Source organism: Leuresthes tenuis, unplaced genomic scaffold (genome assembly GCF_036924035.1).
Source record: "Leuresthes tenuis unplaced genomic scaffold, fLeuTen1.0.hap1 SCAF_22, whole genome shotgun sequence".
NCBI lineage: Eukaryota > Metazoa > Chordata > Actinopteri > Atheriniformes > Atherinopsidae > Leuresthes > Leuresthes tenuis.
Genome location: NW_027325376.1, coordinates 1418112 through 1432940, shown reverse-complemented (window position 1 = coordinate 1432940; position 14829 = coordinate 1418112). Strand labels below are relative to the sequence as shown.

Below are 14829 nucleotides of genomic sequence, written 5' to 3'. Positions count from 1 at the left end.
AATCCACGCATGCAGAAGATGCAAGAACATGGAGAACATGCAACACCGAAGCTGGAGCCCCCTGCTGTGAGGTCCACACCAGTCTGTCAAATCATTGCAGTTAATGGGCGTAAAGCTGGCTGGATGTTATACCATCTATATCAATCCAAACTGGAAACCAGTTTGTTCCTGAATCTAAGGGTTAAGTTATTAAAACTTGACCCATCTCATTGGTTCATGACAGTAAAATGAACATTTTAACCCGACCACAGTCTGGATCCTCTATGATAAAACAGGGAAAAACAGACGCTCAGACAAAGATTTATTCCACATTAACGCAGATAAGGTTAAATTAATACATTTTATTGCTGCATCTCTGGTTTTAAACCCCCTGATTTACATCAAAAACTTATGTTTCAAAAGAATTAACAATAAAAGTCAAACAGAAACAGACTGAAATGTATTATGTTAGTTTCTGACCAATGAATACTCTTTTAGTTATTCTGATCTGCATTATGGTTCAGTGCTCTGAGGAGCAGTTTATGTAGGTTAGCCACAGCCAAACCAGAACGAGTCTAATATTGTCTCTGCCTTCTTTTAAACCCACAGAACTGCAAGAGAGAAACAGGAAAGAAACCAGAGAGCTGAGTCCATAACTCATTAATACAACATGAAGAACAGTGAAGTCTGAGGACATTAAACAGCTTTGGGTTGCTGTTAGATTCTGATAAATTCATGAAGCTAAACTGGTTGAGTTGGAGGCTCAGACTGGTCCCAGCAGCTGGACATCAGGGGTTGGACTGGTGGACTACCTCAGTGAAGAGTAGACGACATCTGGCTCTGCTGGAAACTCTGAAAACAAACACACACAGTTCAACCTGCAGGAAACACAAGTTCAGGAGAAAGGATTAAAGCTGATTATCTTTGGGACATTCAGTCAGTCCTGGGAACAGCATCAGTTTAACTTTGTTTGTATTCTGCAAAGTGCTTTAAAGTCTGGTTCTTACTAATGATCAAGTCTGCAGAAACTGATCCTCCTGCACCAAAACATCCAGAGAACTTATCAAAGCTTTAGTTTCTCTGCAGTGGAAGATGAGACTCTTATTCAGAGTCAGTGAAGGCGGTCAGCTGCTCCAGTTTAAGAAGCAGACAGGAAGACCACCACAGAACCTCAGCAGTCTGCTGTGAATGTGTGTTTCTGCCTCCCAAAGAGAAGAAGTGCCACAACAAAGCAGCTCTTTCTAACCGTGAACTGAAGCAGTTCAGTTTGTGCTGCTGCAGAGGCAGAGGTGGACCTGCACCTCCAGCATGTTAAAGGGCTAAAAGGACTTTGGAAAGTTATATAAGTTCCCCAGATAAAAGGGCTGCAGCCGGATGAAAGAGTAGAAATGTTCCACAGCACAGAGATAACCCATTAAGTACCTTATATACACAGAGATCATGGAGACAAATATACTTTTATATTAGATAAATAAGTGGTGCCAGCACACTTCACAGGAAGCAAACTCTCCCTTTATCCCTGGCAGCCACTCTGAATGCTGACCTGGAGTCAGGTTGGGTTATCTTAGCATAAAGACTGGAAGCAGGGGGGGCAGCTGACCTGCTTCTGTCCATAGCTGTGAATAAAGAGCAGCTGTACCTCTGGTCCTGTTGGCTCTGATGACTATTTGTCCATAAGTGACGTCGTCTGTCCTGACTGCAGAGTAGACTGCAGCTGGATCACTTTCTACAACATGAAATACATACAGATTATATCAGTGCAGGTACAACTTTAACATTCCTGCTGCTGTGGGAAACATTAGATTTTTCTCATGCAGCATCATGAAGAAGACGTGATAAACAGCAACACTTTCCACAGTTTGCTTCTCTTCTTAACACCTCTGCTGAGAGCAGTAAATAACCAAATATAAATGGTGAGAATCAGTCTGAAAGCGGCGAGTGGACGACCACGAAGCTGCCAGCTTCTGTTGCTACAAGTTAACAGCTTTGACCACAGGGTGGAAAACAGATCTGTTGTCACACTATCACCAACCACAGCAGGCCTCTGTACAGAGAGAAGTCTCACCATCAGACACCAGACAGGCATCTGCAGGAGGAAGCTGCAGCTGTGCTTTCACATGCAAACTGTCACACCTCACAGGATTATTGGTCAAAGTTCAGCCTGAGAGGCTGAAACAGAGCCTCTTTGAGCTGTTTGCTCTGTTTTATCTCCTGATGATATTAAAGTATCATCAACTAACTCCATGTTCAGACTGAAGGAAATAATGAATTTCCCTGCTCACAGTTCTGTGTGTGTCACATGTTTCTGGAGATGACTTCAAACTCAGCTCCGAACATCAGCTGGAAACAAATCCAGCAACATTTTTGCAAATTTTCTAAAGATTTAATTCTTTAGATGAAAGCACTGAGTGCAGAGCAGTGAAGCCAGGGGGTGTGAAGAAATGCTGTAGTAAACTGTTGGTTTTGATCTTAACACAGAGTTACTTTTCAGAAGGAAAAACGAATAAATAAACCCGTCTTGTAAAAGTTTGTAATGATCTCCTCATGGTCTCAGACTTATCGTCCTGTTGGATCTCAGCGCTGCATTTGGCACAAACAATCACAATATTGTATTTTAGAGGCTTAAACATATCATTAGAAGTGAAGGAACTACACTAGTCTGGTTTAAACTATATATATTAGATTACATTTTGCTCATGTATAGCTGATTCATCCATGAAATGTTTGCTTCGCTGAGTGAAGTTAAAAAGTATTGGTCCAAGCACAGAACCCTGGAGAACTCTGCTGTCTAAAGAAGATTCTTTGTTTACTTATCTAAGAGGAGCAGAATGTTTGCTTCCTCACACAGGCATGTTTAAAGGAACTTTTAACAGACATCTGGGGCATCACTTTTTATTAGTAGGGATTAGCTTAGCCTACAGCATTACTAGGGGGAACACTGGATGAAAAAGAAAAAACTCTGAACAGAACGGGTAACCATAGTGACCAGCATAAACTGACTAAAGAAGCTAACTGCACTTCAGCAGCACAAATGAACCAGCTGCTAATGAATGGGGCCCAACCAGACTGGTTAACCTGAGGTCAGACAGTCCTGTTTGCACCATTACAGGAGTCAGGTACATTGGGATAAATTCAAAATGGCCTCAAATTAGTGTAGTGACCTTATGCACAACTTTACATTGTAGGAGGCTGTGCCTCACACAGATTGAAGAGCAATGAACCAACCATAAAACTAGTAGCTAATAATCATCAGGTAGTGTGGTTTCAAGCTCTTTCTCCCAAATGTCCTTGGGGCCCACTGCTGGGCCATCAATAGTAGAGTTTAAATGTTAGCAAGTAAACCAGTGTTTCTGGGGGAATTCTGAACAAAATGCCTCATCTAAAAAAAAACTAAATAGGTCATATTTTTTGAGAGCTCTGAAAAGGACATAAAAGTCCCTTAGTTGTAAAGGTCCTTAAATTTAGTTATCCCTTTGTTGAACCAAGTCCGAAACGTCAAATCAGTGCAAGAGGGCAGAAATAGGTGATTGTTTACAATAAGGGAGAGGTCTGAGGCCCTATGGAGGCCTCGGTTCTTCCTGATTTGAATCCAGATTCAAATAGTTTCCACTGGGTTTGAGGTAAAGTTGGAGGGAGTCAAAATGAGCTGAGAGCAAACCAGAGTGAATTGAGAGTTTAAAATAGTGATCCCCAAACTTTTTCTAAAGAGGGCCGGCTCACTCTGCATGGCTCTTTGAGGCCAGCAATTTCTGCGCAGAGCGTTCTGAGCATGCTCCAGATTTTTTCCCGCAATCGTCCCCCGGAAGTGGAAGGAGACGATATTCCTGTCGTCAGAAAGAAAGAAACAACGCGATGGAGAATGCGCCGTTGGGCATCGTCTGTGCCATAACCAGCTCATCACAGATGGAGAGGGACGCAGCTTCATCTCGCTCTGCGGTCGCCATCTTTCTGAATGCCTGAGTTTGTTGGTGTTGGTGGTGACTTCCCCAAGAAGTCGAGGCCGTCCGACCCAGCAGACTACAGTCGCCCTCACATCTCATGTGATGAAGGTCCTGGAGAGACTGGTCTTGGCCCAGCTGAGGCCACGGGTGAGGATGTTTCTGGACCCCTTGCAATTTGCCTACCAGACCCATTTAGGAGTCGATGAGGCTGTCATCTACCTGCTGAAGCGAGCCCACATGCACTTGGATGGTGGAGGAGACACTGTGAGAATCACATTCGTTGATTTCTCCAGTGCCTTTAACACCATTCAACCTACAGGACAGGACATTGGTGGACAGCTTTGTGGAGTGGTCTGAACAGAATCACCTGAGGCTGAATGTCAGCAAGAGATGGTGATCGACTTCAGGAGGAAGAAGACGCCTTCACAGCCACTAAGGATCAGGGGGGAGGAGGTGGAGGACTACAAATACCTGGGAGTGGTGATCGGAAACAGACTCAACTGGGTATCTAATACTGAGGCAGTGTGCAAGAAGGGGATTAGCAGACTATTTCCTGAGGAAGCTGAGATCCTTCAACGTGTGCAGCAAGATGTTGGAGATATTCTATCAGAGTGTTGTTGTCGTTTTCTTTGCTGCTGTGTGTTGGGGCAGCAGCATCAGAGCCAGCGACACTGACAGACTGGACTAAATCATTCAGAAAGCTGGCTCTGCACTTGGTCTCAGGTTGGAGTCTTTTGAGACTGTGGTGGAGAGGAGGACACTGAATAAGCTGTTGTCCATTATGGATAACAATCAGCACCCTCTGCATCACACCGAGGTCAGACAGCGGAGCACCTTCTCAGGGACAGTGCTGACAGTGTGAGTTTCAGGTGAGCAGGTTTCCCTGGTTACCTGGGAGTCTGGTGGCTGCCTGCTGACACACCTGTGGCACATCTACCAACATCAAGAGCCCTTCTTAAGGAGCAGCAGGAGCACCAGTCTTTGCCAGATCGTTTTGCCATCTCTGGCCTAACTTAGCCAGCTCTATCCCGAGTATTTTTGCTCTAAGGTATTTATTGTTAACGTTATCTTGTTTCCTCGTCCCAGCTCTGCCTCGTCCTCCTGAGTCTTACAGATTTCCTGATCTCTCGGCATTCTGGATCTGTCTCACCTCCTGCCTGCTCACCCACTGCCACTCTGGATTACACCGTCCAGCCAGTCAGTCGCTACCTCTCCCTCCTGCCGCCGCTGACTCAGATCAGAGTAAAGCAATCTCACCATACTGTTCGGGACTGTCTTCCACTTGGACTTTTTCTACTCACTAACCTGTCATCACCCAGTGCTCCAGCTGCCCCGGACCATTGTGATCCCTGTTTGCTCAGGACACAAATTCAGCACCTTTTCTAGCCTCCCTTTGTACATAATAAAAGTCTCTCTGACTCCGAATCTGCTGTTGAGTCCAATCTGTGTTTTGGCAGTCACCCCATGACAATCATAGTCATTTGGGTGGATTGGTCGAGACCTTTGTTTGAATGGTGTTTAATCTTTTAGATTTATGTGGTGTTTCACTTTGGTGGCATGTCCAAAATCAGAGTCATTACAAGCGAAAACATCACCAAATTCATTCATACGTTTAATTCTCTATATCTATTCTTCTGGGAGGGAGGAGTCACCAAAGTCAAATGCAAGACCTGACTTGGCTGGTCCCTTGACTGATTGTCATGTCGCAGTAACAGTGGTTTTGTCTGGATCTGGTAAGATGTCAGAAATCTCTTCAGAAATGTGAAGCTCAGCTATGACACAATTTGAAGGGAGTGTTACAGTGTCATTTTCATTCCTTAACCACAAGGATAATTTGTGAGGATGCTATAGGCAGAGTGATGAGGCAGCACTCCACAAATACCAAATACCAGGTAAGGTAGAGGATTCAGGCTGTTCGACCAAGGGTGATGGGCACATAGCCCAAATATGGCAGATTCTGCCCAATTGCTCCTTCAACGTCAGGAGGCTGGATGGGGTGCTCTGAGTCTCTGGAAAGGAGGCAGTCACTGTTGTCACTTGAAACTGATACATTGACAGTTGCTACACACTTTTGTCCTACAAGTCCTTTAGGTAATTTATTTCAATGTTCCATTTTGCAGGAATGGATTGATGCTTTTGTAGTAGTTTCTGGGTTTGGACAGTCATTTTGAGTTGCATATCCTGGCAGTCCCTCAACAAGAACTGCATTCAGTCTGTTCCCAGGCTTCTTGTCTTTGTTTTGAATGTTTGTGCTTTGTTTCAACCAGTTCAGGATTTGCCTGGTTACTGCAGGAAGGTGTAATGTGGTCATCCTTGCCACACTTGGAACAGTACCATGGTCAGGACTTCCAGTTTGGGATTTTGGACTCTCCATAGGATGAGGGTATTTCTTCAGTAGGGGTTTTGGGCTTAGCTCTTGGTAGCGCCACCATTTGCTTTTCATGTTTGTGTGGGTCATAGGGAACAGCTGCTGCCATGTCGTCATCAGTAGTCTTCAACTGAAAGGGTATTTGACTGGGCCTTTGTTCTGTTATCCCCAAAGTGCTGTTTCATCCGACTGGAATTCGCAGCCCGTCTATCCTCCTCAGAACGTATCCAGAGGAGTAGCTCAGGAAAGGGGGGGGGCGGGTTATATTTTTTATGTTCAAACTGAAGACTGGTTATCAAACTATTGTTCCTGCAGCTCCTACAGAACTGTTGCAGCTGACAATCAGAACCACCTGCAGCCAAGCCACATCTTCTGACGACTTTACTCAATATGGTTTGCAAAAAGATCCATGAGATCCTTCCCCAAGTGGAGGAGTTCAAGTATCTCGGGGTCTTGTTCACAGTGAGGGACGAATGGAGCGTGAGATTGACGGCGGATCGGTGCAGCGTCTGCAGTGTTGCTCTGCACCGACCCGTCGTTGTGAAGAAGGAGCTGAGCCAGAAGGTGAAGCTCTCTATTTACTGGTCAGTCTACGTTCCCATCCTCACAGATGGTCACGAGTTGTGGGTAGAGACCCGAAAGAACGAGATCGCGAATACAAGCGGCTGAAATGGGTTTCCTCCGCAGGGGGTCTGGGCCTCCCTTAGAGATAGGGTGAGAAGCTCAGTCATCCGGGAGGGGCTCGGAGTAGAACCGCTGCTCCTCCGCATTGAGAGGAGCCAGATGAGGTGGCATCTGGTTAGGATGCCCCCTGGACGCCTCCCTGGGGAGGTGTTCTGGGCCCGTCCCACTGGGAGGAGACCCCGGGGAAGACCCAGGACACGTTGGAGAGACTATGTCTCTCGGCTGGCCTGGGAACGCCTCGGGGTCCCCCGGAAGAGCTGGAGGAAGTGGCCGGGGACAGAGAGGTCTGGGTTTCTCTGCTCAAGCTGCTGCCCCCGCGACCCGACCCCCGGAGAAGCGTCAGATGATGGATGGATGGATGGATGGTTTGCAAAAAGCTGGAAGGCCTGTCTCCAGAGTCTTGGTTTGTGCTTAGGAATTTTGCAATAAGTTCATCGCCATCATCGATGATACCATATGCAGAGTCAAGTAAGGCAAGATATTGATGGAGAGAAGTGTTACGCCCAATATGTTTAACAATGGTTGCAGCAGGTGGTAAAAGACTCTCAGCCAATTTCGTTGAATGGGTGTCAGACATGGGTGGATCTGTGAGATAAAACTCGATGTTGCTGCGACATGTGTCAAAGACTCTGTATTAGGAGATGAGTTCTTCCTGAAAAGGATCGGAATCTGGCAATTATGGTAATGAAAGGGTAGGTCATTGTTCTTAATGACATGCTCAACCACCAGTTTTTGCACCTCTGGAGTGGGAAATTGCTCAGACGGCAAGTACAAGAATTGTTTCCTAAGCAGGGATGGAACCTCCTCACTTGTGTTGAGTGGAGGTGAATCGGGTGTCTGGAAGAGGTCACCTGGTTCCACAGGAATTGCATCAGCTTTGTGTGGGTAACATGCTGAAATTCTGATTCCTGGTGCATCTGGTTCAACTGTTGTGGTGTTGGTGGACTCTCGAATCCTCGCTAGTTCATCAAGTAAAACCTTTTCAAAATCTGCTTAACTTAGCAACATTTTTCAGTTCACTTAAGCCTGAGTTAAGATAGAACCTCTCTCTGTTTTATAGACAGGAGCTGAATGTTTTAGGTATTTAGGTGTTTAGGTTAGTGGTGAGTTTATCAGATGGTAAAACATCCTGAAGATACTCAATACCTGATCTATATTCCAGTATAACTGTATCTTGGTACTTAGCATCACTGTGTAACTTTAATTACCCAATTATCAATTTTATCATATCAAGTCTACAAGTCTAATTCAGCGTCTACATCGTTAACAGTTACACCACTTACAAGAAGTGAGTTAAGCACTTTTACGTTTTCAGCTAATACTGTATGTATTGGTATTGTCATTGGCATTTGTCTCATCAGGGGCTGGCATGAACCTGTTAATCTGTTCAGATTAATGGAAAACATGAGTTAGTGCGTGCTATCGCGCGCATTTGTCTCATCAGGGGCTGGCATGAAGCTGTTAATCTGTTCAGATTAATGGAAAACATGAGTTAGTGCGTGCTATCGCGCGCATTTGTCTCATCAGGGGCTGGCATGAAGCTGTTAATCTCTTATGAATAATGGAAATTTATGAGTAAGTGCGCGCTATCGCGCGCATTTGTCTCATCAGGGGCTGGCATGAAGCTGTTAATATGTTCTGAATAATGGAAATTTATGAGTTAGTGCGCGCTATCGCGCGCATTTGTCTCATCAGGGGCTGGCATGAACCTGTTAATCTGTTCTGAATAATGGAAAACATGAGTTAAAGGTAGAATTTATGAGCCCTGCTCCTGCCCTGCTGCTGCCCTGCTGCTGCCCTGCTCCTGCCCTGCTTACTCTGCCCTCATCAGCTGTGATAGAACAGGGCAGCCATCTTGGGTGTGGTCAGCATTAGTTGCTATGGGCAACAGCTGTGCCTGCCAACTGCCAACTGCCAAATCTGCACCTCACTTTGTCTCCTTAAAATCATGGGGTTTTCATATTGAGGCAGAAATCAGGATAAAAACGCTCGCTGTTCGAAAAGTAGAAGTCGGATCCGAATAATTCTTTCACCGTGAGCGCCAGAAGGGACGGGGGAAGCCAGCGGTGTCATTTTTATTCTTCTACCCCCCGTGGCTCCTTTATTGTGGCAGTTTTAAAATTATTTTTCCGACTGATTTCAGGGCTCGGCCGTTTTATAATGGGATGGAATGTTCCCTCTCTTCGCTCACAGGTGATTTGTGAGAAATCTGTGAGGCCAAGCTCAATGACAGTCACATTGGGTGAAAGACAACTAAAATACCTACGTTTTGATGTATAATTTATCCAGATCAGGCAGATATTTTGGACGTGAGAGGAATTTGTTCGAGAAATGTTATTTTAAAGATTTTTAGAGTGACAGTTACAGTGTAACTGACATGAGACGACCTCCTCTGGACACCTAAAACGTAAACTGCCGTTGTGTCAAAGCTGTATAAGCTATTAACAAGCCCTTTACCACAGTTAAAGCCGAGTCTTTCCTGTCACACACAAACTTTGAATGATGTGGGTGCCAATGCCAAAGGCAGGGCACACATATTACTATTGTGAATAAATATTATTCTCCCCCTTCTGTCACGTTTTTCGGCGCGCTACTCCTCCCGCAGCGAAAGTCCGACTAAAATAAAAAACATATGGCTGCGTGCGCGCCGATGGGCAGAAGTGTGCTTGTATTTTTCTCTCTCATTACTCGAAAGGAATAGCGGATAAATGGGAAAAAGCGGGCAAATTGTCAATGGGAAAATTAATGGAGAAGGCCTAAAAGAGGCAGTTTGGGGCTTGAAGATAGCGATAGCGCGCACTAACTCATAAATTTCCATTATTCAGAACAGATTAACAGGTTCATGCCAGCCCCTGATGAGAGAAATGCGCGCGATAGCTATAGCGATATGCTAACTCATATGTTTCCATTACTGTCAACACATCAGTTGTGATAACAGCTTCATGGCAGCCCCTGACGACACCCCTTCACTCATATGTTTTCCATTATTCTGAACAGATCAACCGGGCCTTATGTGTCTAAAGCAGGCAGATTTCACCAGAACAAGCCAGAATCTCATATTTCAGACTGGATTATGATCATATAATGGTTGACCTTCAATTGACGGGCAGCAGCTTGGCACCCATCAAAGTTTCTTCAGAAATTTTCTAGTAATTTTTTTATTGCCTCACAGCAACAACAATATTATCACAGTATAAAAAATATAGAAAACAAAAAATAGAGCTCTTTCAAAATAAGAAAAGTAAGTAAAAGTTCAAATAAAAGTGTCCTTCCTTGAAGTAGTGTTCAGTTCCTTTAATTTGGATGTGTGTGTACACTGTTCCTATGGCTACCGGGGTGGTATTCTGCAATCTTATCTGAGTGGATGAATTGGGTCAATGGACCAATGTCCTCTGAAGGCAGACCCCACGGCTGGCCACACCGTGTTCTCGGGCCGTCCTCAGTCAATCTATCCCTGGGTTGGCTCGCCCCTGAACCCACAGGGTTCAGAATGATCAAACCCTGATCCAAGGAAAAAACGTGAGGGCTCACTTCATCATGCTCTTTAACACACAGGATCGGGTTCGGGGCTCGTCAGTACTTTGTGCTCACAGGATTACGTGGAAAAAGCTGGGATGTGAGATACTGAGCGAGTGCACCAGCTTCTGGTGAAACGTGACATCTCTAACATGACATTTCATGTGGGTTACACAAGCATGAAACCTGTTTGATCAGTTTATAACTCGGTTGGACCTGTTGAAGGCGTTGGGCAAAGATCTTTGACAGGATCTTTAGGTCAGCATTTAAGAGGGAAATGGGCCTACAGCCACATAAGAAATCTCACTCTCAAGCAGAAGAGAAATAGAGGCTCCCAACAGGGAGGCAGACGGCCCTCAGCAAAGGACTCATTCTCCATTCTCTGGAGGACAGGTGCAATGGTGGCAAAGAATAACTTAGAAAACTCACACTGATGATTTTTGTTCAGTTTTTAGTACATCTGTAAAGTTGTTTTACATGTGTTCAGAGTATTTAGAAAATTAATCTACAGATTCCCAAATTTGTGCATTAATTGTTGTTTTTTGTATATTACACATTTCTGACCTAAATGAGACATATTTTCTCCATATAAAGTGTGCAGTTTAAACCATTTCTAGAAGTTGATTTGACTTTATGAACTAATTTCTAATTAACAGAATAACTGTTCAGTACCAGCGAAGGGTTAATGGTTTAAACTCTGCTCTTTGTCAGCAGGAAGCACTGCTGCCAGACCAGGAAAAAGCTTTAAGAGGCTGTGAGAAAAGACCAGAAGAAGAGCAGCTGTACCTTTGATCTTTTTCTTCTTCTTCTGCTTGTTTTTAAAGATGATTTCTCCATAACTGACGTCCTCTGGTCTGACTGCAGAGTAAACTGAAGCTGGATCATCCCCTGAGAGCAGAACACACACATTACAGCTGCTGCAGTGATCACAGCTCAGAAGCATTCAGGTTATTTATTCTTTCATTTAGTCTTTAAAGTATAGCAGCAGTTTCATGTTACATTTAGTTATTAACCTGCTCTCACGGTGAAAGATAAAAACAGACCAAATACATGTGAAGGGAACTAACTTTACCAGGAAACTGACTGCAGAGAAGTTGACTTTAAATAAATGTGCTGACATCACAGGAGGAACGTGTGAACTGCTCAGCATGTCTGACTTTAAACAGAAACTGTATCAATACAGAGAGGTTCACACAGAACATTTTAATGCAGCAGCAAAGCAGTACATAGATTTATTATAGTTAGGAACAGTTTATATTTAATATAATTATGTGTTATTAGCAGTCCTGCAGGGAAACGTGTGCAGGTCACACTGAGCTGAAGGTTTCCATCAAAAACAGGAAACAGTGTAACCACAGAGCTGTTAGAGTCTGTTAGCAGATTAACCACATGCACACAGTCCAGCGTGCACAGCTCAGTGTGCACAGCTCAGCGAGCACAGCTGGTTTACTCAGATTCTGGTTAAATTAGTTTAACTTCATTAAGTCAGAAATTATCAAAGAAAATAATGAAAACAAAAAGGTTTTATTATCAAAGTGTTAAATCTGTGGGATTAAATAATTCAGTGTTTCACTACAATTAGGATGAAAAATTACAGTTAAAATACAGTTTAATGTGAATCTAATTACAGTGAAAATATTCTCTTGTGTCTAAATAACTCAGTTTTACATGTTTTCAGACTTCTTCTCCCACATTTCAGATAAAATTCTCACTTTACTGAAAATGTTTCAACTTCCTGATGTTTTCTAATCAAAACTGCATTCAGCCTAAAATATAACTAAAGTCTTTCTAATTTTGTATAAAAGTCTTAAAAATGATCTCCAGCTTTCATATTATCTCTGTTTAGTCCCACAAACACACAGAAACACACATTTTACCTTTAGTTGTTCTGATTTTCTGTCGTTTACGACGTGAAATCTGAACATCGCTGTATGTGACGTCATCACCTCCAACTTGTTCTTTATCAGCTGAAATTATACAAAATTATAATAAATTATTACGTAAGAATCTTCTTCACTTTGTTAATCTGTTGGAGATCAAAGCTGAAGTGTTTATCTTTTAATAGTTTCTGATTTGAATATTCTGATATAATATGATGAAAATACAGAAATAAAAATATCTTAATGAATGATGAACAGACACATCATGTGTAAAAATGATTCTGAAAAATAAAACCTGGAGACAAAACTCCAGAAATCTGTCTCACCTTCAGACTTGTTACAGATGCATCGTCTCAGCAGCAGAACCAGCAGAACCAGCAGAAAAACCACAACACAGACACAGACAAGAGGAAACACCATGGAGGGAAGAGAAGAAGAACCAGGAGGAGATAAAACAGTTGGAGAGGTGGATGTAGGAGGAGGTGTGGTGGAGGGTTTCTCTGAAATAAAGATATTTATTCAGTTAGTGCCTTAATATGAAAGTTTAAACTCTTTAAACTCAGCTCAGGAGTCACAGAGTCACAGAGTAACCCTCACCTGTGACAGAGAGCCAGCTGGGTGGAGACTCTCCATGACTGCTGATGGTGCAGCTGTAGAAACCTTCATCAGACCTGGTAACAGGGTGGAGGGTCATGTGACCTGTAGGCTCAGCCCTGATGAAGGAGCCATCTTTATAGAAAGCAGCTGGGAGGTTGGGGGGAGGGGTCTTTGTTTGACAGCTCAGAGTGACGTCATCTCCCTCCATCACAGGGAGGACAGGACTCTGCAGGATCACTGATCCACCTCAACACAGAGACAAACTACAGCATTTCATCCATTTCCACACAGCTTCATCAGCACTAACTCCACAGTCTGATCTTACCAGTGACAGTGAGGCTGATGCTGTTACTGGCTGCTCCCTCTCTGGACTCACACCAGTAAACTCCACTGTCCAGAGGGAAGATGAATTCGATGCTGCAGGAGGAACCAGCTGCTTCTCCCCATCCTGATCCACACTGAGTCCTGGTTCCTCTGCTTGTGTTCCTCCTCAGAGTCCATCCAGCAGAGCTCCTGTCGGCCTCCTCACAGCTCAGAGTCACAGAGTCTCCTTTAAACAGCTGAGAGCTGCTGGGACTCACAGTCAGACCAGCTGGGAGGGCTGAAATGATGATGGAAAAGGTTTATTCAGTCATTATTCCATCTCTTCCACATCAGAGGTTCCTGCTGAAATCACTGATCTTTGTGGGGAACAAATTTAAAGAGTTAAACGATCTTAACTGCGATGAAACCTTGATAATAACTAACCTGGATCAGCTGTGCAGCTCAGCAGTGAAGTCAGAACTGAAGAGAAATGACACTCAGGTTGGTTTGAATGAGACAAATATTTAACTCTATAAACCCGACAACCTCAGAAATGATGCTCATATTTAAACTTTGTGATCAGGTTCTGTGGGTCGAGGCCTAAAGCCCATCTCTAGCTGACACCATTGTCTCTTAGATTTCCTCCAACATTTTCTGCTGTCGCCTTCAGCAGAAAACACCCTGACCCCAAACAACATGGCGTGAACAGTGGTAAAGCACCGCTGCCACCCACACGGTTTATTCTTCACACGCTCAGCTGCAGCACTTTGGGTGAAACTGAGCATTTATTTTCTATTCTTTTCACTTAGTTTCTGCAGGCTTTCTGTATTATACAGTTACTTCTGTTATTTCTGAGGTAGCTGTTAGACACCCTCTTCTTCTAGAGTATAAACATGTATCCTCAGCGCTGCTCATGTATTCATGGATTTATTCTCTGGTTATCTCCACCCAGCTGCCTGCTTAATATTCCTAAAGTTGCTCCTAAAGCAGCTCTATTATCATGTATTTCCCATCTGACTTCAGCCTGAGCTGTTTTAATGTCCCTCCACTATCAGAAGTTCTCCACAGAGCAGCAACAGTAAAAGTATTTGAGCTAAAGCAGAAAAACACAGGTTCTCTACTTACAGAGCAGGTACTGAACGCATGTTTCCATCGTTGTGTCTCTCACTCATTTGGCCAGTTTGATGTTGAGGCCCCCAAATAAAGCCCGCCCTCTTCCTGTGTGAGGCCCTGTGGTTTCTTCTTCTCTTCATACACGAGTGGGCAAAGTTTTTTAAAGATACAAGCGATAAACCATTACTGCCAGAAACATGTCCACACAATGAATGGGCACTAGCTGAAAAGTCATAGAGTATCGTACCAGTTCTGTTCTGTTAATTGTGACCAAGGCTGTTAGTATTAGTAGTTCGTATTTGGGTGCAAAATTCCTGTTTCCTGAACGTGTCACGCCGTAAGTCTAGTTTTTTGTCCTGTGTCCACGTTTGTTTTGTGACTTCCTGTTTTATTTTGGAAATTAACTATCCTCTTGTGTCCGGTCACTTCCTCATGTGTCACCAGTCTG

At 43.9% G+C, this 14829-nt stretch overlaps 1 protein-coding gene across 1 annotated transcript; it reads right to left on the bottom strand.

Annotated features, from left to right (window-relative positions):
• Positions 1-12848: 12848 nt before the first annotated feature.
• Positions 12849-14579, bottom strand: LOC140281957 (low affinity immunoglobulin gamma Fc region receptor II-like). The gene is made up of 4 exons (XM_072376478.1): positions 14394-14579; positions 13713-13748; positions 13291-13566; positions 12849-13211 (listed from the first exon to the last, which is right to left on the bottom strand). The coding sequence occupies exons 1-4, from the start codon at positions 14419-14421 to the stop codon at positions 12940-12942; spliced, it is 612 nt and encodes a 203-aa protein (XP_072232579.1). The 5' UTR covers positions 14422-14579; the 3' UTR covers positions 12849-12939.
• Between the last annotated feature and the right edge of the window lie 250 nt (positions 14580-14829).